At 50.5% G+C, this 25,167-nt stretch overlaps 1 protein-coding gene and 1 long non-coding RNA gene across 9 annotated transcripts in view; one reads left to right on the top strand and one right to left on the bottom strand.

The window, feature by feature from the left end:
- DEUP1 (deuterosome assembly protein 1) overlaps positions 1-25,167 on the bottom strand; it is a 114,693-nt gene that overhangs the window by 25,215 nt on the left and 64,311 nt on the right. For 6 of the 7 annotated variants that reach the window (XM_059721293.1, XM_019483620.2, XM_059721288.1 and 3 more), the window contains 2 exons: positions 22,153-22,239; positions 6,391-6,584 (listed from right to left, as the gene is read on the bottom strand). In XM_059721293.1, coding sequence (XP_059577276.1) covers positions 6,391-6,584; positions 22,153-22,239 — 281 coding nt within the window. The remainder of the gene's footprint in view (positions 1-6,390; positions 6,585-22,152; positions 22,240-25,167) is intronic. The other variant, XM_059721295.1, reaches the window with a different exon arrangement.
- The window catches only part of LOC132248288 (uncharacterized), a 56,955-nt gene continuing 40,754 nt past the window's right edge, over positions 8,967-25,167 (top strand). Inside the window, exons 1-2 of one of the 2 annotated variants that reach the window (XR_009459454.1) lie at positions 8,967-11,317; positions 14,689-14,765. This is a non-coding gene — a long non-coding RNA (uncharacterized LOC132248288). The remainder of the gene's footprint in view (positions 11,318-14,688; positions 14,766-25,167) is intronic. The other variant, XR_009459456.1, reaches the window with a different exon arrangement.

The raw sequence follows: 25,167 nt of genomic DNA, 5'->3' as shown, positions 1-25,167 counted from the left end.
ATCAGCTATAGAGACATAGGCTTCTGTAACCCAGTGGTTAGAATACTCACCTAGGATTTGTCAGAGTTATGTTCAAATCCCTGTTCTAGTTAATATTAAATTATTTATACAAAGTAGAATAGTGAAATCAATGGGAGTTAAGTGCCTAAATACCTTTAAAGACATGGGCAAACTGCATAGTTACTGAACTTTTAATGTTTAAAAGACTTCAAAGTTACATACAAGTTTGTTTCGAATTGTAGGGCTACTTACACAATATATGCATTTCTCTCCTACTTGTCAATCCATCAAGGTGAGTTATATACTGGAACTATTCTAGCAAACCATTTTAGAACTCGCTTAACACACAACATGTGAGTAATCCTACTGACTTAAATTTGAGCATATAGATAAAAGAGACAATAATTCTTCATCTGATTCCCCTAGGGCCCCTAGGGGTACCATAAGTTACCATAATCATCATCATTCCTTTTAAAACCTGCAAAATTCTTTAATCCAGTTCAAAGAATAATATGCTTCTAAGCTTCTAGTTAGAAGTAACTAGACTCAGTAGGGACATCTGCCTAATTAGCGCTGCAGTAAAGCATCACTGTCTACACTTATGGAGCTATTAGGCCAGAGTAAACTAAGTAACTGTGCTGTAGTTTAGTTCTGCCTGATACAAGTACTATCCTATGCTGGAATTATTTACTCTGCCACAACACATGTGTAGACAGTGACCGGGGCTGGCTGGGGCATGAGGGTGCTACAGTGTTGGGGCTGCCTGCTGGAGCCGGAGCCTGAGCCTGGCTATGACCAGGGAGCAAGCTGCCAGTGGGCCAAGTGGCTCCTGAGCTGCGGAGAGCCCTGGTCCTTCCCTCTGCAGTGGCGGCACCCCTTGTGGCTGCCTGGCCAGCCTGGTAGTGGGCCAAGTACTGACCCAGCTTGGAGGCAGCACCCGGCCCAATCCAACTCTTCCCCAAACCCAAGCTGGGGCAGCACCCAGCCTGCTAGCAGCCTGTCCGGACGGCCCTGGGGTGCTGCTACCATGGAGGGAAGGACTGGGGCCTCCCATAGCTCAGGGACCACTTGGCCCATTGATAGCTTGCCCTCCGGCCACAGGAGAGGTGGGGAGGCTCCACTGAAGAAAAGAAAAAAAAAAAAAAGGATCAGGCCCCTCACTGCTTCTGCCTTCAGCAGGCTCCTGCAGCTGACAGGACATCTGGGGCTGCCTGGGAACAGGCTGGCTTGCCCCTGGGGCAGTTTGGGAAGGAGGCAGGAGGGTAGCTGAGTTTGATGGTGGCTGGAGACGGTGGTGGGGACAGTGCACAGGGCGTGGGGCTGCCTGGGCAGGCTAGTAGCTGGCTGGGTGCTGCCCTAGCTCAGAGACGTCCGTTCCAATGCTTCCTCAAGCCCATCCAGGCTTCCAGGGTCTCATGCACCATCTTTCTCTGGCCAGTGTGACACCATTAAGCCAAAAAAGTGGCATTTTCATCACGTGTACATGGTGATAGCATCATGTTAGATGCGGGAGCGGCGAGAGACGCGCGGGTGATAGCTCGCTGTGCCCCCGCTCCCCCGGAGCCCCCCAGAAACCCTCCAGCAGCCGCGGAGCCCCCCGCTGACCCCCAGCACAGCTGGGGTAAGCGGGGCCCGTGGAGAGAGGGGGCTAACCCCTTAGTGTGTGTGTGGGAGGCGGCGGCTGAGTGGAGCCGGGCCGGGTCAAGCCCCGCCCAGGCCCCTACTTGGCCCAGACCCCCAGGGAGCCACGTGACCGGACCCTCGCGAACAGGCTGCGCAAACAGGCGCGCTTCTCTGCCGGCGCGTGAGTTAGTGCAGTGTTCGTGCGGGAAGACGTGTGGGAGGGCGCCGGACCCTGCCTGCGCACCCCCCAGGGTAGACAGCCCCAGCCGTAGCCAGCCTACCAGAGGCATGACACGGATGGGCATGTGCCACACCCCTCGGGTCCCCTCGGGCTCCGCAGCCCCCCCATCTGGCACCTCAGAGACGGCCACCCAGATGGAGGCCCTGGCTCTCGGCTGCGGGGGCTGCCTGTCCCTTTTTCAGGCTCTGGGGCCTGGGAGCATGGCGACCTCCCCTTGCGGGGTCTGCTCCCTTTTGGGGTCTCTGGCACGCCAGCTGGAGGAGCTCCAGGCCACAGTCCAGAGACTGCGTGCCATCAGGGACTACGAGCAGGAGATAGACTCCTACTGCCAGGCCCTTCTCCCCCGGGAGGCAGAGGGTAGATCACAGTCTCCCTCCACGCCAAAGGAGGACTCTGGTTCCTCCTGCTGTGTCCAGCCAGGGGCATGGACCAAGGTGGTCAAGGGCCCTAAGGCCCGCTGCACCAAGGCCCACCCCCGCCAGAACTGAGCAACAAGTATGCACCTCTTGCTGCCCCAGCAGAGCCTGCTGAGTTGCCGGCCCCCACAGGCAACATGGGCCTAATTGCAACTCCCGCCCCTGCTCTCCCCAAGACAAAACGTAAGGTGTTTGTTGTGGGAGGCTCCCTCCTGAGGGGGACGGAGGGGCCAATCTGCCACCCCGACCCCTTAGTCCGGCAAGTCTGCTGCTTCCCAGGGGCCCGCATCTGGGACATTGCGGAGAGGATCCCCAAGCTCCTCAAACCCACAGACCACTATCCCATGCTCCTTATTCATGTGGGCACCAATGACACGGCTCGGAGCACTCCCAGCCAGGTCATGAGGCGCTACAGGGATTTGGGAGCAGGGCTTAGGGGTCTGGGGGCACAAGTGGTGTTCTCGTCGATCCTCCCAGTCTCAGGCTATGGGCTGAGAAGGGACAGGAGGATCTATGTGGTCAGCCAAAGACTGTGGCACTGGTGTCGTCAGGAAGGCTTTGGCTTTCATGACCACAGCCCGCTCTTTGGTGAGAGAGGCAGTGAGCTGCTGGGAAGAGATGGTCTCCACCTCTCTCCCCTAGGGAGGAGGCTCTTCTCAGCCAGACTGGCTGACCTGCTCCACTGGGCTTTAAACTAAGCCTGCTGGGGGACGGGGGCACTACCGCCACTGCTGGCCCGCTGAGCAATCCTTGCAAAGCCAGCGGATCACGGCACTCAAGGGAGCCCACCCCAGCCCCAGCCCTGGTAAAATCTGTGGGCAAGGAAGGAGTCCCCCAGGGGACACTTGCCTGCCTGTACACAAATGCCAGGAGCCTGGGGAATAAGCAGGAGGAGCTCATCCTCCTGCTCAGTGCAAACAATTATGATGTCATAGGGATAACAGAGACCTGGTGGGACTCCACCCATGACTGGACCACGGGTATAGATGGCTATACCCTGTACAGGAGGGATCGTGTAGAGAAAAGGGGCGGGGGTGTAGCTCTCTATGTTAAGGAAAGCTACGCGTCCCTGCAAGCCGATATTGGCGACCAGGGTGGATGGCTGGAGACCCTCTGGGTTAAAATCTGTGGAGAACATGGCACAGGGGACATAATGGTGGGAGTCTATTACAGACCTCCCACCCAAAGTCCTGAGCTTGACCAGGAGTTTGCCCAGGAACTGGCTAAGGCAGCTTGCTCCAGGACCATGGTTGTCATGGGTGACTTCAATTACCCAGACATCTCGTGGGAGGATTGCTCAGCAAAATCTGAGCGGTCGCAGAGCTTCCTCTTGTGCGTGGATGACCTCTACCTGACTCAAGAAGTCTATGGGCCAACAAGAGGCAAAGCGCTGCTCGACCTGGTACTGGCTACTGGGGATGACCTAGTCGGTGACCTAGAGATCGATGGGAAGCTGCATGACAGCGACCACGACCCGATCACCTTCACCATCCGCCGAAAAGCTGGCAAGTCGGTCAGCAACACGGAAGTCCTTGACTTCAGGAAAGCCAACTTTGACAAGCTCAGGAGGCTTGTCAGTGAGGCCCTAAGGGACTGTGACCACAGGGAGAGGGGAGTTCAAGAAGAGTGGTTACTCCTCAAGGGAGCGATCCTCAATGCACAAACTAAGTCTATTCCATCTTGGAGGAAAGGCAGCAAGAGGGCACAGCAGCCCCCCTGGCTCTCCAGGGACCTAGCAGACCTCCTGAGGCTAAAAAGAAAGGCCTACAAAGGATGGAGGATGGGAGTCACCTCCAAGGAGGATTATTCTTCACTGGTCCGGTCCTGTAGGGAGCTGACCAGGAAAGCCAAGGCTGCAACTGAACTCCAGCTAGCTTTGAGCATCAAGGACAATAAAAAGTCCTTTTTCAGATATGTGGGGAGCCGGAGGAAAAGCAGGGGCAATGTTGGACCCCTGCTGAACCAGATGGGGCAACTGGCAACTAATGCCCAGGAAAAAGCCAGCCTATTAAATAGGTACTTTGTGTCGGTCTTTCATCAGCCCCATGGGATGCCCATGCCCGCTACAGGACCGGGAAGTCCGGGAGAGGGTGATCCCCTGCCCTCCATTAATGCTGACTTCGTGAAGGAACATCTTGAGAAGCTGGATACCTTCAAGTCAGCCGGCCCTGACAATCTTCACCCCAGGGTACTCAAGGAGCTGGTGAGCATCATAGCCCAGCCTCTAGCACGGATCTTTGAAAACTCTTGGCGCTCTGGTGTAGTGCCCGAAGACTGGAAGAAGGCCAATGTGGTGCCTATCTTCAAGAAAGGGAGGAAAGTGGATCCGGCTAACTATAGGCCCATCAGCCTGACTTCTATCCCGGGGAAGATCTTAGAAAAGTTTATTAAGGAGGCCATCCTTAATGGACTGGCCGACGCCAACATTTTAAGGGATAGCCAGCACGGGTTTGTTGCGGGTAGGTCTTGCTTGACCAATCTCATTTCCTTCTACGACCAGGTGACCTATCACCTGGACAAGGGAAATGAGATTAATGTCATATATCTTGACTTCAAAAAAGCCTTCGATCTGGTGTCCCATGATCGTCTCTTGGAGAAACTGGCCAATTGTCGCCTTGGGTCCTCCACGATCCACTGGCTGGAAAATTGGCTCCAGGGTCGGACCCAGAGGGTAGTAATTGATGGAAGTCACTCATCGTGGTGTCCTGTGATCAGTGGGGTCCCCCAGGGCTCTGTCCTTGGACCCATACTGTTCAACATCTTCATTAATGATGTGGACACTGGAGTCAGAAGCGGACTGGCCAAGTTCGCTGATGACACCAAACTTTGGGGCAAAGCATCCACACCAGAAGACAGGTGGATGATCCAGGCTGACCTGGACAGGCTCAGCAAGTGGGCGGACGAGAATCTGATGGTGTTCAACGCTGATAAATGCAAGGTTCTCCACCTTGGGGAAAAAAAACCTGCAGCATCCTTATAGGCTCGGCAGTGCTATGTTGGCTAGCACTATGGAAGAAAGAGACTTCGGGGTCATCATTGACCACAAGATGAACATGAGCCTGCAATGCGATGCTGCGGCTAGTAAAGCGACCAAAACGCTGGCTTGCATCCATAGATGCTTCTCAAGCAAATCCTGGGACGTCATTCTCCCCTTGTACTCGGCCTTAGTGAGGCCGCAGCTGGAGTACTGTGTCCAGTTTTGGGCTCCACAATTCAAAAAGGATGTGGAGAAGCTTGAGAGAGTCCAGAGAAGAGCCACGTGCATGATCAGAGGTCAGGGAAGCAGATGCTACGATGACAGGCTGAGAGCCCTGGGGCTCTTTAGCCTGGAAAAGCGCTGGCTCAGGGGTGATCTGATGGCCACCTACAAGTTTATCAGGGGTGACCACCAGTATCTGGGGGAACGTTTGTTCACCAGAGCGCCCCAAGGGATGACGAGGTCGAATGGTCACAAACTACTACAAGACCGTTTCAGGCTGGACATAAGGAAGAATTTCTTTACTGTCCGAGCCCCCAAGGTCTGGAACAGCCTGGCACCGGAGGTTGTTCAAACGCCTTCATTGAACACCTTCAAGATGAAACTGGATGCTTATCTTGCTGGGATCCTATGACCCCAGCTGACTTCCTGCCCTTTGGGCGGGGGGCTGGACTCGATGATCTTCCGAGGTCCCTTCCAGCCCTAATGTCTATGAAATGTGTACAAGAGCCCAGAGATTTCAAATAGGAATTTATAGTTTTAAAAACATTCTGACCTGTCGTGATCTTCCTGTGTTCTCTGCAACAGAATTGCTCTATTATTTGTTTGCAGCCAAAAAGCAAGTGAAAACTAAAAGCTAGTGTTTTCTGAGGGGTGCCTTGATAATAATAGTTAAATTAATAGGAATATATATGAAATAAAATTATTTTTAAAAGTACTGAAAACATAAAAAATTAATAGCAAAGTTAATAGGAATATATATATGGGAATTTGGTGTTGTTCTATATCTGCTGAGCTCTTTGAGAGTTTTAAGTGGATAGAAGCTGAGTAAGGATCCTTGGGTTTGGCCTCTTTGTAAAACATTTAAAACGTTTATGGAAAAATTAATTTGTCTGTGGGACCCTAATTTTTACCTCTCTTCCTTTTCTTCCATTTGGGTTTGGTTGGTATACTCTGTTTCTTCATATGTATCCAACCTAGGCAGTAATGATGTTTCAGTATCGTTCTGTAATTTAACAATTTTACTTTGTAACCTTTCATTCTCACTTTCCAGCTGGTGAATAGAAGTTGTGTAATTCTCATTTTCTTTGTTAGGTAAATCTATATTCTGTGGAAGGAAATAAAAGTAATCATTGATTGGGTATTTTTTCACAGTAACAAAAATTAACTTTTTAATAAGCAAACACAAACCAATATTGTTTGCTAAATACATAGTTACTATCTGTAGTCATAAAGCACTTATAAAAAAATGATACACCAACAGAATTTGCCTTTGGAAACAAAGTTCTATTTAAATGGGATAAAGGGGATAATAGTCTTTGTAACAATAAAAATCAAATACGAATTTCTCAACAAATCATATATCCAAGGTAGTAATGTTTTTTCAGTGTGTCTGAATTAGTAGCATTACAAAACTTATGACAAAAAAGCAACTATTAGGTCCCAAAGCTGTAATTGATTTAGTTATATTTCTCCTTCAAGTAATGATTCTACTAAAGTATAACAAGAGAAAATGCACACACTCATTTTCACACTTCTTCTACACTATGTACAATAGCAATGTTGGTCTCAAGGGCAAAAATATCCAAAATGTTGTCAAACAACTCATACAAAAGAATTTTTTGGATAATTTTTTAAAAGATATTGCTTATAAACAAGCAGGTTTCCCTGGAATACAAAAAGATGCAGTGGGGAAAATGGTAAGTGAATATAGGGAAGGACATGCAATTTTAACTCCACCCAAAGAAGTAACTTCGTAAGAGTGCTGTTACAAAAGCTGTAAAATGACTTTACTGGCAGTGTTAGAGCTCATTTATTCCATCACCAAGAGGTATAATCATGAGGAAGAAAACCAAAAAGATCCTGTTAGATTCTTGGGATTAGAAGAGTCAAGATGGCTCAGGACAAGGCCAAAATCTGCAGTGCTACATATTCCTGAACATAAACAATGGCATACTGACTCAGATCACAAGTCTACCTAGCCCAGTACCCAGTGGGCGCGTCTATACGTGCCCCTGACTGTGCAGTTGTTACTGCACAATTATTTAGTACTTGCTAAATGCTAAAGCAAGTACTAAATGACTAAGCAGTAACAGCCATTACGGCACAGTCCTGGCAGCGTAGGGGTCATTTACAACCCTACTGCACAGTAGCATCAGCATCACGGTTCATGCCTGCTGATGCTACGTTGTTGTAGTGATGAGCTACATCACCATAGCTTATTGCTACAGTGACACAGTATCTCGTGTAGATGCCCAGTATGTCACACTGGCACAGAGCAAATGCTAACTAGAAGAGTATTTGTGCATGGCCTATCCAGACTGATCTGTTCCATTTCCCTCTTCCCTTACAGCTTTCAGCATCTTCATTTTCCATCAACTCCACAGATGCTGAAGAAGCTCTGCACCCAAGAAGAGGTGCTCCCAAGAAGAGGAGCTCAACACTTTAGATAATTGGGCTTTGTGTTAATGATCAGAGATCAAAATCCATGAACGAAACATTTTTAAAAATTACAGATTCCTACATAGTTTGTTTCATAATTTTAGCTGCAAAAGATGTTTGCCTTCCACTAATTAATACACCCACCTGCTGCTTAATAGGAAGTGGGCTGTAATAAAATTAACTGATGCATGCATATAAAATATGCATGTATCTAAGAAAAAATACAGGCATCACCACACTTATTGTGGTAATGGTCAGGAAGCTCTTTTATTTAGTTGAATTAGAGCAACTCAGAATTTTTCTGTTTCTGCAAAGAAATCTTTGCACAACTTTTCAGATCACCTCAACATTTGTCCCATACTCTTTCTGAAGCCATTCTGAGAGAAAGTTCTGTCATGAGAGTTAAAGTATATGAACATCTAAGCAGGGCTGGATTAATGCACGGGCCAACTAGGCACATGCCTAAGGCTCTAAGTGAAGAAGGGGCCCAATTGTGCTTATTTTACATATTATAATTATTGAGTGCAAAAAGTAATATAAATATATACTATTAAGTAGGGGCCCATGAGTTTGTTTGCCTAGGGCCCACTAAAGGGTTGATCTGGCTCTGCTTCTAAGACATCAAAACTTAATCAGGACTATAAACAAAAACACATTTAAGTTTCAGTCTTGCACAGACAAGCTTACAACATTTTAGATGTCAGTGAAGTGAAAGAGATGGGAGGGGGAGGCATGAAAGAGAGAGAGAGACGATGATGGCTGTAACACTTCGGAGTGTTTTTGACAACCCTGTGGGCGTGTTCACACATACAGACACATGCTTTTCCATCAGCTCAAATAGAAGTGAGGTAAATTTGAGCTGGGGCTTTTTGCCTCAGCACATGTGCCCAGACATACACTTTGGTCTGGGGCAAATTGTACTACTTGAGGCAAAATAACCTTCCTGGCTCTACCTGGTTGTGCAGCCAGGGTGAGCTATAGGCTGGGGCCAGCATCTGGGCTGGCCCCAGCAGTACAACAACCTGCCCTGGTGTAGAGGGATGGGGGGGGGGGGTGGTCAGTGTGTGGGGACTGTGGGTATGGGGGGGCCCTGTGTGGCAGAGGCTGCTTAGAAGGGGTGGGTCCCCTGCTCCCCACAGGGCAGAGCCCCCATTCACAGCACATGGACTGACTTCCCTGAAGGGCCCGAGCCCCCTCCAGGGGCTATAGCACTCCCCCTAGAGCCCCCCTCACCCAGTCCTAGTCCCCCCTGCTGCCCCACCTGGTTTCTAGCCCCCTGCTCATTCCGGAAGGCTGGGGATGAGCGGGAGGCTGAAGACAATCAGGAGAATGATTAGGGGGGTGGAGAGGAGCAGGGGGCTGGAGAGGAGCAGGAGGATGAGAAGGAGGCTGGAGATGAGCTGGAGTTGTTCTCCTGCTCATCTCCAGCCTCCTACTCGTTCCCCTGCTCCTCTCCAGTTCCTTGCACATTCCCCTGCTCTCTCCAGCCCCCTGCTTGATCTCTTGCTCATCTCCAGCCTCCCAAGGCTATTGATGAGCAAGAAAATGAGCAGGGGAATGAGCAGGAGGCTGTAGATGAGCAGGAGAACATTTCCCGCTTGTCTCCAGGGGCTCATCTCCATCCCCCTCCTCCAGGGGCTTGTCTCCAGCTGCTCCCCAGCCTGCCCCACCCACTGTCGCTCCCCTGCTTGGCTCCAGCCTCCCAACACTCAAAAAAAGAAGCAGCCCTGCACTCACTGGCTGTAGCAGTGGCCATTGGGGCCACAGTGGACACATGGCAAAGGCCCCCCACCTGGTGTGGTGCAGAGACCGGCCCCGGCTACCTGGCACCTGTGTTGCCGCTGCCCCATCCCATGGGTGCAGTGCAGCTTGGCAGGGCACTGCACACTGTCTGGGAGCTGGGGCAGCAACCTCAGCTCCCAGACAGTGTGGGGAGCCGTGCTGCACCTGTGCAATGGGGAAGCGGCAGCGCGGGTGCCAGACGGCCGGGGCCAGTCCCCACTGCCTCCACCTCCCTGTGGGGGGGCTCTGCCATAAGTTTCCAGTGGCCCTGAGGGTGGCTGCAACAGTTGGTGAGTGTGGGGCTTTTTTTTTTTTTTTTGAGTGCCAGAAGGTTGGGGCTGGGCGGGGCAGCCAGTGGGGAGCTGAGAGCAGGTGGGCAGCGATCAGGGTGCTGGAGAGGCGAGCGTGGCCTAGGGTTGGGCGGGGGTCCCCTCCCCCCTTCTTCAACTCCCTCCATTTCCTACTTACCTGGCACAGAGCCCAGGTCCCAGTCGCTGCAGCCTGCACTGCTGCTTGCCCTGCACAGGCAGGCAGCATGCTTCAGCACTGGGCAAGGGCCAGTCATAGAGCCGTGTCTCTGTGGAGGACCTGAGCCTCTGGTTGCCTCAGGGCATGGTCTGGGACCATGCCTTGCCTTGCTATTTTGTAGTGCGGTTTTTTTTGACCCCTGGATATCCAGGGGTCTAATTTTGCCCAAAGGGGCAAACCTTAAGGGGTTTGAGATGCTGCAGGAAGCACAAGTGCGCTCATCTGGATGTGCCCTGTGAGGTCCTGGAAGATATATATTCTTAGTGAGTCTTGTGGAGCTTGTAGAGACTCCTCTGACAGAATCCAAAAGCTTGCTAAGCCCCACAAAAACTTAGGAACTCTACAGAACTTCTCATGGAGCTCAATAAACAGCTATGGTCTATATAACTTTCAAAGTTCATGGATTCAATGGTTGAGACTTTAAAGCTTCATTACAACTTTTGGTATTTAAAAGCTGTGCAAATGAAGCTAGCTTCTAAATTCTGTAACTCAAAAAGCTTCTGTTCAAGGAATGTGCAACTCTGCTATGAAACTAATAGAGCTTTGCAGACTCTGTGAATAAAACAGCTGTCTTTCCATAATTGGTGCACAGATTTTTTTTTTAATATAATACAGAAATTCTGCAGATGAGCAGGCACTAGATTGTGTCAATGACTCTTTTCCCCCCTCCAACTTCAGGTCCTGCATTCATAATCAGCATGGAACAGAAGTGCATTTTTATTTACTGCTTGCCATCATAATACTTGACTTGCAATTTCAAAAGAAAAAAATGTGAATGAGGGAAACAATCTTAATTTTGTGATCCTGTTTTCCTCACCACTCTACCGATATCCCTGAAGACACTCTTATATAGCATACCTTTTCTACATACCCTTAAAGCATCCAGACTCAAAATTGTAACAAGGCCACAGCTCTGCATAGAGAGTATTTAGAACGGACGCGGAAGACGGTATGAGAACTGCATCCGAGAAACCAACTGGCGGCTTCGGCAGTGGTGTCTCGAGGCAGGCTTCGGCTTCCTGGACAACGACCCGCACATCAAGACGAGGGACATGCTCAGCTGGGATGGGCTTCACCTGTCCCCCAAAGGTAAGTGTGTGTTTTCTTCTAGGTTGGCGGATCTCCTCCGGTGGGCTTTAAACTAGGCTCGTTGGGGGGAGGGGAGTACAAGGGCGGGGGAAGCTGTGGACCACCAAACCATGTGGCACCCACAAGGACAGCCCAGCCTGAAGAAAGAGAGCATTGGAAACCTGAAAGCCATGGGGAGATCAGCACTACGGCACAGGTAAGAAACAAGAAGGTAAGAAACAATGGGCCCCTTGGGACTCGGGGCGGGGGGGCAGCAAAGGCACCAGTCGCAGGGCTCAAGTGCCTATATACTAATGCTAGGAGCATGGGGAACAAGCAGGATGAACTAGCGCTCCTGCTTGCACTAAACACCTATGACTTAGTGGGGCTAACAGAAACCTGGTGGGATTCATCCCACGACTGGGCAGTACATATTGAGGGCTATAGATTGTACAGAAAGGACAGGGTGGGGAAGAAAGGGGGAGGGGTTGCGCTCTATGTCAGTGAGCAATATACATCAACCCTCATCAAGACAGAATCCAAGGTTGAGGAAGTAGAAGGATTGTGGGTTAGGCTACATGAGGGGCAAGGAGAAAGGGATTTGGTGGTAGGGGTCTGCTACGAGATTCGGGGCTCCTGAGGCAACTCTCGGAGACCATAAAAGCTAAAGAGGTGGTAGTCATGGGGGACCTAAACTACCCAGACATCTGCTGGGAGTCACAGACAGCAAAGTACCACTGCTCACGAAGGTTTCTAACCTGTGTACAGGACCTCCACCTGACACAGGAGGTACATGGTCCCACTAGGGGGAATGCCATACTGGATCTGGTATTGGCAACAGGGGATGACATGGTAGGGGACCTCCAGATTGGTAGCCATCTGGGGGACAGTGATCACCAAATAATAGAATTCACCATAAGACGTCGAGTGGGTAAGGTAACTAGTAGGGTGAAAGTGCTAGACTTTAGGAAAGCTGATTTCAATGAACTCAGGCCATTAGTCAAGGACGCACTGCAGAGTAGGAGATTTGAAGAAATGGAAGTCCAAGAAGGGTGGCTGTGCCTTAAGGAAACGATCCTTTGGGCACAAAGCAAGACGATCCCCGAGCGAGGCAAAAGAGGGAAAGGGGCCAGGAAGCTTCCCTGGCTGACCAGAGAAATCCAGGGCAGCCTAAGGGCCAAAAGGGGAGCACATAAAAAGTGGAAAGAGGGAGAGATCACCAAAGACGAATATACCTCCTCTGCTCGTGCTTGTAGGGAGGCAGTTAGACGGGCCAAAGCTACCATGGAGCTGAGGATGGCAACCCAAGTAAAAGACAACAAGAAATTGTTTTTTAGATATATAGGGAGTAAAAGGAAGGCCCAGGGAGGAATAGGACCCCTGCTAAATGGGCAGAAACAATTGGTGACGGATGGGGGGACAAGGCTGAACTCAACGAGTTCTTTGCCTCAGTGTTCCCAAGCGAGGGGCACGACAAGTCTCTCACTGGGGCTGTAGAGAGGCAGCAGCAAGGCGCCAGACTGCCATGCGTAGACTCTGAGATGGTGCAGAGTCACTTGGAAGAACTGGATGCCTTTAAGTCGGCAGGCCCGGATGAGCTCCATCCGAGTGTGCTGAAGGCACTGGCTGACGTCATTGCAGAGCCACTGGTGGGAATATTCGAACGCTCGTGGTGCACGGGCCAAGTCCCGGAGGACTGGAAAAGGGCCAACATGGTCCCCATTTTCAAAAATGGGAGGAAGGAGGACCCGGGCAACTATAGGCCAGTCAGTCTCACCTCCATCCTTGGCAAAGTCTTTGAAAAAATTATCAAGGCTCACATTTGTGAGAGCCCGGTAGGACAAATTATGCTGAGGGGAAACCAGCACGGGTTTGTGGCAGGCAGATCGTGCCTGACCAATCTAGTCTCTTTCTACGACCAGGTTACGAAACGCCTGGACACAGGAGGAGGGGTGGATGTCGTATACTTAGACTTCAGGAAGGCCTTCAATACGGTATCCCACCCCATACTGGTGAACAAGTTAAGGGGCTGTGACGTGAATGACTACACAGTCCGGTGGGTGGCGAATTGGCTAGAGGGTCGCACCCAGAGAGTCGTGGTGGATGGGTCGGTCTCGACCTGGAAGGTTGTGGGCAGTGGGGTCCCGCAGGGCTCGGTCCTTGGACCGATACTCTTTAATGTCTTCATCAGTGACTTGGACGAGGGAGTGAAATGTACTCTGTCCAAGTTTGCAGATGACACAAAACTGTGGGGAGAAGTGGACACGCCGGAGGGCAGGGAACAGCTACAGGCAGACCTGGATAGGTTGGACAAGTGGGCAGAAAACAACAGGATGCAGTTCAACAAGGAGAAATGCAAAATGCTGCACCTAGGGAGGAAAAATGTCCAGCACACCTACAGCCTAGGGAATGACCTGCTGGGTGGCACAGAGGTGGAAAGGGATCTTGGAGTCCTAGTGGACTCCAAGATGAACATGAGTCGACAGTGTGACGAAGCCATCAAAAAAGCCAATGGCACTTTATCGTGCATCAGCAGATGCATGACGAATAGGTCCAAGGAGGTGATACTTCCCCTCTATCGGGCGCTGGTCAGACCGCAGTTGGAGTACTGCGTGCAATTCTGGGCGCCACACTTCAAGAGGGATGTGGATAACCTGGAGAGGGTCCAGAGAAGGGCCACTCGTATGGTTAAGGACTTGCAGACCAAGCCCTACGAGGAGAGACTAGAGAACCTGGACCTTTTCAGCCTCCGCAAGAGAAGGTTGAGAGGCGACCTTGTGGCTGCCTATAAGTTCATCACGGGGGCACAGAAGGGAATTGGTGAGGTTTTATTCACCAAGGCGCCCTCGGGGGTTACAAGAAACAATGGCCACAAGCTAGCAGAGAGCAGATTTAGACTGGACATTAGGAAGAACTTCTTCACAGTTCGAGTGGCCAAGGTCTGGAACGGGCTTCCAAGGGAGGTGGTGCTCTCCCCTACCCTGGAGGTTTTCAAGAGGAGGTTAGATGAGTATCTAGCTGGGGTCATCTAGACCCAGCACTCTTTCCTGCTTATGCAGGGGGTCGGACTCGATGATCTATTGAGGTCCCTTCCGACCCTAACATCTATGAATCTATGAATCTATGAACAACAGTGACACGGTTAGCTGCAAATGCTAGCTATTCTGCCCCCCTGGCATCCCACCAAATAAGATGGAATCTGGGACTGCTGCCCTGGTCATCCCCTCACTTAAGCTACTGTCCATACTCTTACATTTGAGCCATGTGCCTGATCAACTTGATTGCCTTCTATGATGAGATGAATGGGTCTGTGGATGCAGGGAGACCAGGGGATGTGATATACCTCAATTTTAGCAAGAGTTTTGATACGGTCTCCCACAACATTCTTGCAGGCAAACTAAGGAAGTATGGGATGGATGAATGGACTGTAAGGTGGATAGAAAACTGGTTGAAGCATCAGGCTCAGAAGGTAACAATCAATGGCTAAATGTCTAGTTGGCAGCTGGTATCAAGTGGAGTGCCCCACGGGTTGGTCCTGGGGCCAGTTTTGTTCAATGTCTTCATCAGTGACCTGGAAGATGGCATAGACTGCACCCTTAGCAAATTTGCAGATGACACCAAGCTGGGGGGAGTGGTAGATATGCTGGAGGGTACGGCTAGGATTCAGTATGACCTAGACAAATTGGAGGATTGGGCCAAAAGGAATCTCATGAGGTTCAACAAGGACAAATGGGAAGTCCTGCACTTAGGATGGAACAATCCCATGCACCAGTACAGGCTGGGGGCTGACTGGCTGGGCAGCAGCTGTGCAGAAAATGACCTGGGGGGTACAGTGAACAATAAGCTGAATATGAGCCAGCAGCGTGCCCTTGTTGCCAAGAAGACTAATGGCATACTGGGCTGCATTGGTACAAGTGTTGCCAGTAGGTTCAGGGAAGTGATTCTTCCCCTCTCTTCAGCACTTGTGAGGCCACATCTGGAGTACTGTGTTCAGTTTTAGGTCCCCCACTACAGAAAGGATGTGGACAAGTTGGACAGAATCCAGCGGAGGGCAACAAAAATGGTTCCTGAGCTAGGAGAAATAACTTATGAGGACTGGCTGAGGGAACTGGGCTTATTTAGTCTAGAGAAGAGAAGACTGAGAGGGGATTTAATAGAAGCCTTCAACTACCTGAAGGGGAGTTAAAAAAAAGGATGGAGCTAGACTGTTTTCAGTGGTGGCAGATGACAGAACAAGGAGCAACAATCTCAGGTTGCAACAAGGGGAGTTTAGGTTAGATATTTTCTCACTAGGAGGGTAGTAAAACACTGGAACAGGTTACCCAGAGAGGTGGTGAAATATCTGTCTCAGGATGTTTTTAAGACACGGCTAGATACATTTTTTGCTGCTATGATCTAGTTGGGGGTGGTCCTGCTTTGAGCACGGGGTAGGACTAGATGATCTCCTGAGGTCCTTTACACCCCTCATTTTCTATGATTCTATGATCTGACAGGTGGTACCTCCCATTCAATCTTCCCATTATAGTATAAATGTCAAACTAATTCAAAGTCTATTCCTATGTAACTGACACCTTATAAAGCAGGTGCCTGTGGAGAATTATAGGCACTCCCCATCCAGCCCACAGGGCAAAAAAGTTGAGCACCACTGGTCTAGTACAATGGTACTCAATCTTTCAGTCCTCTGGGATGGATGAGTGGTGTTGAGCTGGTTCACAGGCTGGATCCCATGTACAGAGCTGGTATGTAGGTGCAATTCTGTGTACCAGCCTGACTCTGCATGCCAGAGCCAGTGCTAGTTCAACCAGCCTGCCAGACCCATGCCAGAGCCAGTGCTGATTCAACCTTGTGTGCTGGATCCAGCCATGAAGCGACACTGAGCATTGACTCAACTGTGGAAAAGTGATCTAGCGTTCAGGACTATGTAATTCAGTGTGGGGTGCTCCCCACAAGTCTGAAAATTTGATAGTACTGCTGTCACCACTTCACCACCATCAAACTTCTAGACCCATGTGGAGCACTGTGGGCCAGTATATATGGCTCTGTGGGATGTATGTGGCCCACAGGCCAGAGGTTGAGTACCACTGCTCTAGTACAATTGTGTTTGCAGATCTGGTTGGAAGGGCATTACCAGATCTGAACCACCAATACACAAGGATATGTATCATACAATTTGTATGCTGTGGGCCTATATTTATACATTCCTTTCCATAGATGGATCTAGGATTTTGTTCTCAGGTCATTGCAGCAGCTGTGACTGATGCCACAGAGGTGGCTGTAAACCTATCAGCTTTCAGCACTGCCCTTCTTCCCCAACCTTGATCTGTGCCACAGCTGTCTCCAGCTTGAGCTGCTCCACCAGGCACTACATGATGCTCAGGCTGGAGTTGGAAGAAATGCTGGCAGCTCCATTTTCCTGCAGCCCCAGAAGCCTGCGTCCCCTGTGGAATCCAGGGAGCAGAAACTGAGATCAGACCCTGGGAGAGATGGGGACAGGGCATGGCTGGAGCAGCTGGGCTGGCCAAGTATGGTAGAGAGGACCAGGAAGAGAACAGGTTCAGAGATAGAAGACCTATCCACCACCACTGCACCAGCTGACCTGGCAGTGAGGAAGTCCCTGGGCTAATCCTGCCTTGCTCCATCCAGGGGTTCTGTGGAGTGGCTGCAGTGGTTGGCTGGGGACAGTGGCAATAGCAGGCTTCACCTTCCTGCACCTAATCCTTGCATGCCTCCCTAGGTGTCTCCCACCAGCCCAGGAGCAGGCACAGGAAGGGAGAACCCACCCTCCACTGCTGTGCCCAGCCAGATGTTTCTCCTGTCTATCAGCTACTCCTGATAATGTCTCTGCTATTTTCAGAACCCTGCTGTATTATTTTAAGCTAACTGTTATCATTTACATATAGAGTTTTCTATTTCTATTGAATATTATCCAATTTATTACTTATCTCAAGCTATGTCTGCTTCTTTCTCAGACCTGATAAAGGGTCTCTATGTCCAAAAGCTTGTCTAAAATCTCTCCTAGTGATAGTTGTTCCAAAAAATATATAAGCTCCCCAAAATATCTTTGCCTCTTGCATAAACAGATCACCATCCCTAAAAGAAGGCCTGATGATTAGGAGTGCACCAATAGAGATTTTGGGGGCCAATACCAATAGCTGATATTTAAGGAGGCATATTGGCCGATACTGATCTGATTTCTGATACATCTGCCTCCAGCTGGTAAGTCTGTTGTGGGGGCAGAACAACACCCCCTGTGGTGAAGGAGGGGGTAGGCACTGCCCAGGCAGGGTCGAGGAGGCGACAGCTGAAGCTCGTGCAGGGAGAGAGGCAGCTCCCACCACTGCTTGCACCCTGGGAGGGCATGGGGAGGTGCATGTGACCCCAGTTCTGTGTGGGGTAGGGTGAGAACTGGGCTTGGAGTGGGTGCCAGTGGCGCTGGGAGGATGCTGCATCCCGGCGGCACTGGAAATGGATGCAGCAGCACTGGGATTGGAGCAGCGGTGAAATCTGGGGTGGGTGCAGCATCCTCTCAATGCCACTGGCACTCACCCTGAGCCTGGCCCCAGCCCTGGCTGCATCCCGCCCCACCCCACCCCATGCAGATTCGGGGGGGGGGGGCATGTGCCCCCCCCCATGCCTTCCTTGGGTTCAAGTAGTGGTGGGAGCCACCTCTCCCAATGAGCCATGGCTCCCTCCCTCCCCCCCAGGCAATGCCTGCCCCTGCCCCCTCCCTTACCACGGGGGGGGGTGTTGATCTGCCCCCCCCCCCAACGCTCCTTCCTTCCCCACTTCCCCACTCCACTTCCACCACACCGGACTTACTAGCTGGAGGCAACTCTCCACGCTTCCAGCTGTGCTCCTTGCTGCCTGACTGCTGTGCTGCAGCTGCACGGGCGTTTATCAGCCAAATTATCGGCTCCATCAGGCCGATATCCGATACAGCCAATTGTCTTTATAACAGTACTGATCTGATATCAGACAGATGTATCGGTGCACCTCTAATGATGATTGTATAGTATTTACAACAACATCCCAATGTTTTTTCCAGTGAAATATTAGACACAATCGTAGTGGCATGTCAACATGAGTTTGGCTAGAAGCTTGTTTGTGGAATGCACTGTGGTTCAAACAATATATGATGATAAGGTTGCATTTACAGACTGCTAATTTTCCATGGTGATTTTTCATATGCTTTTATGAATTAACTTGTAATATCACCTATTTGAAGACAAATGGGTATTGAAGAGCTGAAGGGGGCAAGGGCCAGTTTCAGTTTATGTGCTATTATTTAAGCTTCATATTAGCAAAATTAGTGACAATAAAAATGGGTTTAGTGTCCATCTCTTAACATGGGACGATGACTGTGCATAAATTAATGCTTTGTGAAAAATGATTAAGTGAAGTGATTTACAGTGAACAGACAGTCAGAAACTCTAGTGTCTAGACCAGTATTTCTCAGCCTTCTTAGATTCAAGGCACCTCTTGTCAGAGTTGAGACACCTCTACATAACTTCTGTGAACTGAGACACACCCCATTTCAAAAACTAATCTATTTATTACAGGGCCTACCTCCTTCAGAGGGGACAGACAGTGAGGAGAGGGGAACAGCTGGGTAGGAAAAGCCTGAGCTCATCCTTATCTGCTTATCTGCTCACACCTGAAGTCCGAGCCTGCCTTTATCTGCTTATCTTGTCGCACCTTACTTATCACCTCACATTTCCTGCAGCACCCTTCAAAGGATCTTGGGACACCCCAAGGTGCTCCGGCACCCTGGTTGAGAATCACTAGTCTAGGCATAGATAGATATTGAAGAGTATAAGTTGCTCTAAGTTCAGAGTTATCTTGTGTCAATGGAGTTTCTAAACTATCCATCTGTTTCAAATAATATATGGCTTGATTTGCATTTTACTCATACCATTTGCTTTTGATTGGGTTACACATCCTTTCTGGGGCACTCTTAGTACAAACATAACAATTTGTGGGTTTGGAGGTTATTTTCCTTCTAGCCTCTTATCAGTAAATCTGTATTTTGGTGCATAAGATGCTGTTGCTGCACCATTATATATGTAAATGTATCATAGTATCATAGTGCTTAGGGTTGGAAGGGACCTAAACAGATCATAAGATCCGACCCCCTGCCCTGGGCAGAAACAGCTGCTGGGGTCATATCACCCCAACCAAATATCTGTCCAGCCTCCTCTTGAAGACCCCCAAGGTAGGAGAGTGTACCAACTCACTTGGGAGCCCATTCCAGAGCCTGGCAGCCCTAACTGTAAAGTAATGTCTCCTGATGTCCAGCCTGAACCTTCTCTCTAACAACTTGTGGCCATTATTCCTAGTAACCCCAGGTGGTGCCCAGGGGAACAGAGCCTCCCCCAGTTATCGCTGGTCCCCCCTGGTGAGTTTGTAAATGGCCACCAGATCCCCTCTCAGCCTTCTTTTGTGGAGGCTGAATAGGTTCAGACCCTTTAGCCTCTCTTTGTAGGGCCTGCCCTGCTGCCCCTTGACCATGCGAGTGGCCCTCCTCTGGACCCTCTTAATGCTAGCCACATCCTCTTGAAGTGCGGTGCCCAGAACTGGATGCAGTCTCCAACTGCGACCTGAGCAACGCCGCATACAGGGGAAGGATCACCTCCCTGGACCTGCTTGTGATGCATCTGTAGATGCACGACAAAGTGTGGTTAGCTTTACTGACTGCTTCCTCGCATTGGCGGCTCATGTTCATCCTGGAATCAACAATGGCTCTAAGATCCCTTTCTGCCACCGTGTGGTCAAGAACGGTGTTCCCCAGTCTATAGCTGTGTTGCTGATTTCTTCTCCCTAGATGCAGCACCTTGCACTTGTCTGCATTGAATTCCAACCTATTCTCATCCGCCCACCTCTGTAACCCGTCTAGATGTAGCTGGATTCTGTCCCTCCCCTCCAGCGTGCCCACCTCACCCCACAAATTAGTGTCATCAGCGAATTTGGACAGCGTGCTTTCCACACCCACATCCAGATCACTGATGAAGATGTTGAACAGTACAGGCCCCAGGACTGAGCCCTGGGGGACTCCACTGCCCACATCCCTCCAGGTCGAAAACGACCTGTCCACCACCACTTTCTGGGTGTGACCATCTAGCCAATTTGCCACCCATCTGACTGGGTAGGCATCAATGGCACAGTTACCTAGTTTTTTTTTTAAGAGAATGTGGTGGGAAACAATGTCAAAGGCCTTCTTAAAGTCCAGGAAGACAACATCAACCCTAACACCCTCGTCCAGGGACTTTGTGTCCTGATCATAAAAGAAAACCAGGTTAGTCAGGCAGGATCTGCCCTCAGTGAACCCATGCTGGTTGCCCCTGAGCATTACCTCCCCTGCTGGGGCCTTGCAGATGTGCTCCTTCGTAATTTTCTCAAAGGTCTTCCCAAGGACCGAGGTAAGACTGACTAGCCTATAATTGCCAGGGTCCTCCTTTCTCCCCTTCTTGTAAATGGGGACCACATTAGCCCTTTTCCAATCCTCTGGTACCATTGCCAAGTTCCAAGGTTTCACATTGCATATTGCAAGGTATAATAGGCCTGCCACTGTCTAAGTAGACAGCCTTGTGTAACACGGGGCCTGCTTGCGGCCGACTTCCCTGTGGCCCACTCACCCTGTTTCTGGGCTAACTGCCCACCTTCTTGCCCACTGCACCTTGTTGGAATTAATTAATAGAAGTTAATAAGCGGGAGACTGCCCATTTCCTGCCCCAATGCCAGGGGGCACTACCTGCAGCTCTAATCCTCCCCTACACCGCAGCCCAAGCCTCGCAGATGGCATCCAGATGTTCTCACTATCACCGGCCCCCACACTGGGCCCCAGAATCCTACTAATTGAACCCCACCTGTATTCCTCTCTTCAGGGGGCCTATTCCACCTTCATACTGGGCAGCATAGCTACCTGAACTGCTTCCCCTTCGGGTGTGGTCCCCCCCTGGGACCTTTGGCTCATCTAGCCCTGGCCCACCTCCAGGACAGCCAGAACCCCAGTCCCTCAGCTCTTGAGTGTTCCTCACAGTGGGCCCCTGGCCCTTTGACCCTTCTGGTTCTGGCCCCAGCATTGACCAGTCAGGGGAAGTTCAGAGAGGCGTGAGTCTATGGCCTCACTCTTTCTCTATGGGGTCCACCTTCCAGACCCTCCAACCGGTAACCCACCCGGTTGTGGGGGCAAGGAGTTAAGGTGCCCCGACCTGCCTTTCACCGGGGCGGTCACTGGTCTGGCATTTCTTGGGGGCTTCCGTGCCACTGGGAGCCCCACCAGGCCACCCACTCCTGGCAGGGTGCAGTTTTAGGTTGTTCCCAGGACCAGGAGTCTCTTGACCATCCCCTACAGCTCCTCCTTTACCTTCAGATGATACCAGCAGCCCTCCAGCCAGGTGATGTTGTTGCCTGGCCTCCAGCAGCAAAACTGCCCGGTTTATACGGGCAGCCCCAGATTCAAAATGGCTGCCTCATCAGGCACCTGGCAGCTGCCAGCTCCAGGCCCTTAAAGTGGCAGGCACAAACAGTATCCTGCCACACCTTGCTAATGTCTCTCCCAGAGTGTGCATAAATTCTAAAAAACTACTAATGGTACCTTAACATATCCGCCAGTGAACTCTTTTAATTTTAAAAGGAGGGATTCACTGTTGTTAAGATTAAGAACCTTACTACTTACTACTGTCTTTTTATTCCAATAGTGAGACAGGAAGAAAGCAAAATAAAGATTTTTCTAGTGCATATAAATCATTAAAATGACCTCTGGCTCAGACCTTGGTAACTTCTCTTTTGACAAGATCCCAATCTATACTTATTACAAACATCAATAACTGTACATTGCACAGATAAAAAAAAAGTACCATGCGTCTTCTAGATTCCCAATTTTCCATAGTCTCTTTCAGATGTGTGTTTTCAGGTTTGATAGTTTCGTAACTCAGCCCTAATAACTGGTGAAAGATTAAACACTTAGTTGAATGCAACAATACCAGTGACATGTAGTGACTAATTATGTAGAAATTTGAATCTATAGTTTTATTCAAAGTATTCAAGAAAAATTATCAGTCTATACTAATGATGAAAGCAACATTAAGATAGAAAAAGGTACTAGGTTCCATATTAAAGATATATGTGCTAATTATTATTTTTTTAAACCCATGTTAAAAAGAAGCACAAGGTGGAGCAGGTACACAGCTGAGTTAATGAAGTGTCAATTGTGTGCACTACAACATATCCTGCAGCCTGCTAAAATTGGGTTGAAGCCAGGGACCTGGCTCTTCTGTGTAATCCACTATGGTGGATGATATTGTAGGTAGCATGGACATTGTGAATAGTGCCATGTGGTAGCAGATGGTTTACACCCCCTCTTAAGCACTTTTTGTCTTATTTACAATATTAAAGGGTTCTGTTAGATCACAGTGTTTCTATGTACACGCAGAAATGAGCTCTAACCCTCCGAATTTCAGGGGGGTTGGTAAACTATATTTGCTTCTCACATATACTCAACATATCAGTAATGGATAGGCCATATATATATATTTAAACCTGAAGTTTGCAATGATTTACAACAGGACTTTAATTTCTGAGTCGTTAGGGGCCACAAGCCTCTTAGGCTAGGACAGAAGTTACAAAAACTGGTTTAAGTGATCAGAAACTGGTTTAAACCTGTAACAGAACAGAAGTTCAGTACACATAAACCAGTTTCAAAATGGCCAAAGCCAGTTTGAGATAAGTCTGATACTATATTCAACCAGGTTTAACTGATTGAGTTCAAACTGGTTTATGGAACTTGTGTCCCAGACCCCTTCCTGGCTTAAGTTAAACCAGAGTCCCCCAGCATCTTTACATGCTCTGCAGGCCTGGGCGGGGCTGTGCTTTCTACTTCACTGGAGCAGGGCTGGCCCTGACCCTCTGCTCCCTAGGGCAGGGGCAGCGGCATGGCCAGATGCCGCACCCCGTAAGGCAAAGGGGGCAGGGAAGAGGTTTATTCCTCCTTCCCTCCCATCTCACCAGCATGGACCTGCCAGGCATTTCTCCACTGGCTGCTCTAGTGGTTGAGGCATGGCCAGCCCTGGCAGTAGCCTCAAGTGAACCGGCCAGGGAGAGGGTTTAATTTCCACCTCCCTGTCCCACTGGCATGGATCAGAGCTGGGGTCCACCTGGCACTCCCCCCTCACTGCTGCAGCAGTGGGGGCATGGCCAGAGGCTGGCTGGCATGGCCCCTGAAGCAGAGGGGACAGGGAGGGGGCTTATTCCCCTCCACTTTGTCCCAAGGGAACTGCAGCTGGGGTATGCCCATCCTGACTGCCACTGCGACCAATTGCTTCTTGCACAGGGTGAGTGGCAGAATAAACTCCAGCCCTACCCCCTCTGCCAGATGCCAGACGGAGTGGGGAAATAACCCCTCTCCCTGCCCTCTTGCCCAAGGGGGCCATGCCAGCCAGCCTCTGGCCACTGTCCCACCCCTGATGCTGGAGTGGCAAGGGGGCAAGGATCCTGATGGGGGCGGCTGTCATTGTCATGGTTTCCTGGGGAGTACAAGCCTCTTCTTGGCAGGGGGCTGTGTTGCAGATGGGAGCACAGCAGGGCGGAACAGGGCAGTGAGAGCTACTGCTAGTGGTGGCAGCACTAAGGAGGGCTTGGGGGGCTCTGGCCACCCCTCCAAGCTCTGATGCCATTGCTCGCTCTGCGCAGTCTGTGGCAACTCTGACCGCCCCATCTTGCTCTGCTCCCACCCACAGTGTAGCCCCCACAAGGAAGAGGCTTGTGCTTCCCAGGAAAGCATGACAGCAGCTGCCACCCCCATCAAGCTCCCTGCCCCCTCACCACTCCAGCAGCAGGGGTGGGGGCGTGGCCAGAGGTCAGCCAGAATGGCCCTCTTAGGTAAGGGGGTAGAGAGGGGGGTAATTTCCCCCCTCCCTCTAGTATCTGGCAGAGGGGGCAGGAAAGGAGCTTATCCCACCACATGTGCTGCATAGGGAATGATTGGCAGCAGTGGTGGTTGGGATGGACAGACCCCAGATGGATTCCCATGGGGACAGAGGGGGTGGAGGGGGGAATAAATCCCCTCCCTACCGCCTCTGCCTTAGGGGGCCATGCTGGCCAGCCTCTGGCCATGCCCCCACTCCTGCCGTTGCACCCAGACTGGGAGCCTGGGGGTACTGATTAGACCCCTCATTTACAATACTGATTGGTTAAAAATCCAGCTTTAAAGTTGATAATTTAATTTTCAGTCTGAACATTTTTTAACAAAATCATAAAGAGCTGTGAAACGTAAGCAAAGCTTGATACTGTAATAAAAAAAAAAATCGAATGATACTGGGTACATCTACACGTGCAAATGCTACTGCATGGGTTTACTCTGCAATAATTTACTGAGGAGTAAACCTACCCTGGGGAGGTGTCTACACATGCAGGTATTTAGGAGCAGATTTGCTCCCAATGGGAGAAGCCCAGAGAGGGCTACTTCCACCCTGCTTTGTCCCCTGCAGCAGCCAGAGGGAGCCCCAGGCTCCCCCTTGGTACTAGCCCAGGGGCTGGCAGGGAGCACAAGGCCAGGAGATAGCTGATTCTCAGCAGGGGCTGGGAGATTGCTCCCTGCTCCTGGGAGCTGCCTGCTGCCAGGGTGGGCTTTGATGGTGGATCCCTTGCCGGGACAATGTCCACCTGCCCCAGCAGCAGGGAGCTCCCGGCCCCAGCTTCCCAGTTGGGGGTAGGGGGCTGGGAAAAAGCTGCAGGGGAGGGACAGGTCCCAGCTCCCTGCCCTGATCCACCAGTGGGGCAGCTAGCAGTGAGCCCCCAGCTTGGTAGGGATTCCCCACCCAGCTAGGGGCTCGCTGCTAGCTGCCCTACCAGTGGATCAGGGCAGAGGGCTGGGA

This window comes from Alligator mississippiensis, chromosome 1 (genome assembly GCF_030867095.1).
Source record: "Alligator mississippiensis isolate rAllMis1 chromosome 1, rAllMis1, whole genome shotgun sequence".
NCBI classification, from domain to species: domain Eukaryota; kingdom Metazoa; phylum Chordata; order Crocodylia; family Alligatoridae; genus Alligator; species Alligator mississippiensis.
The sequence above is the reverse complement of the archived record's forward strand: the minus strand, read 5'-3'. Positions and strand labels throughout refer to the sequence as shown.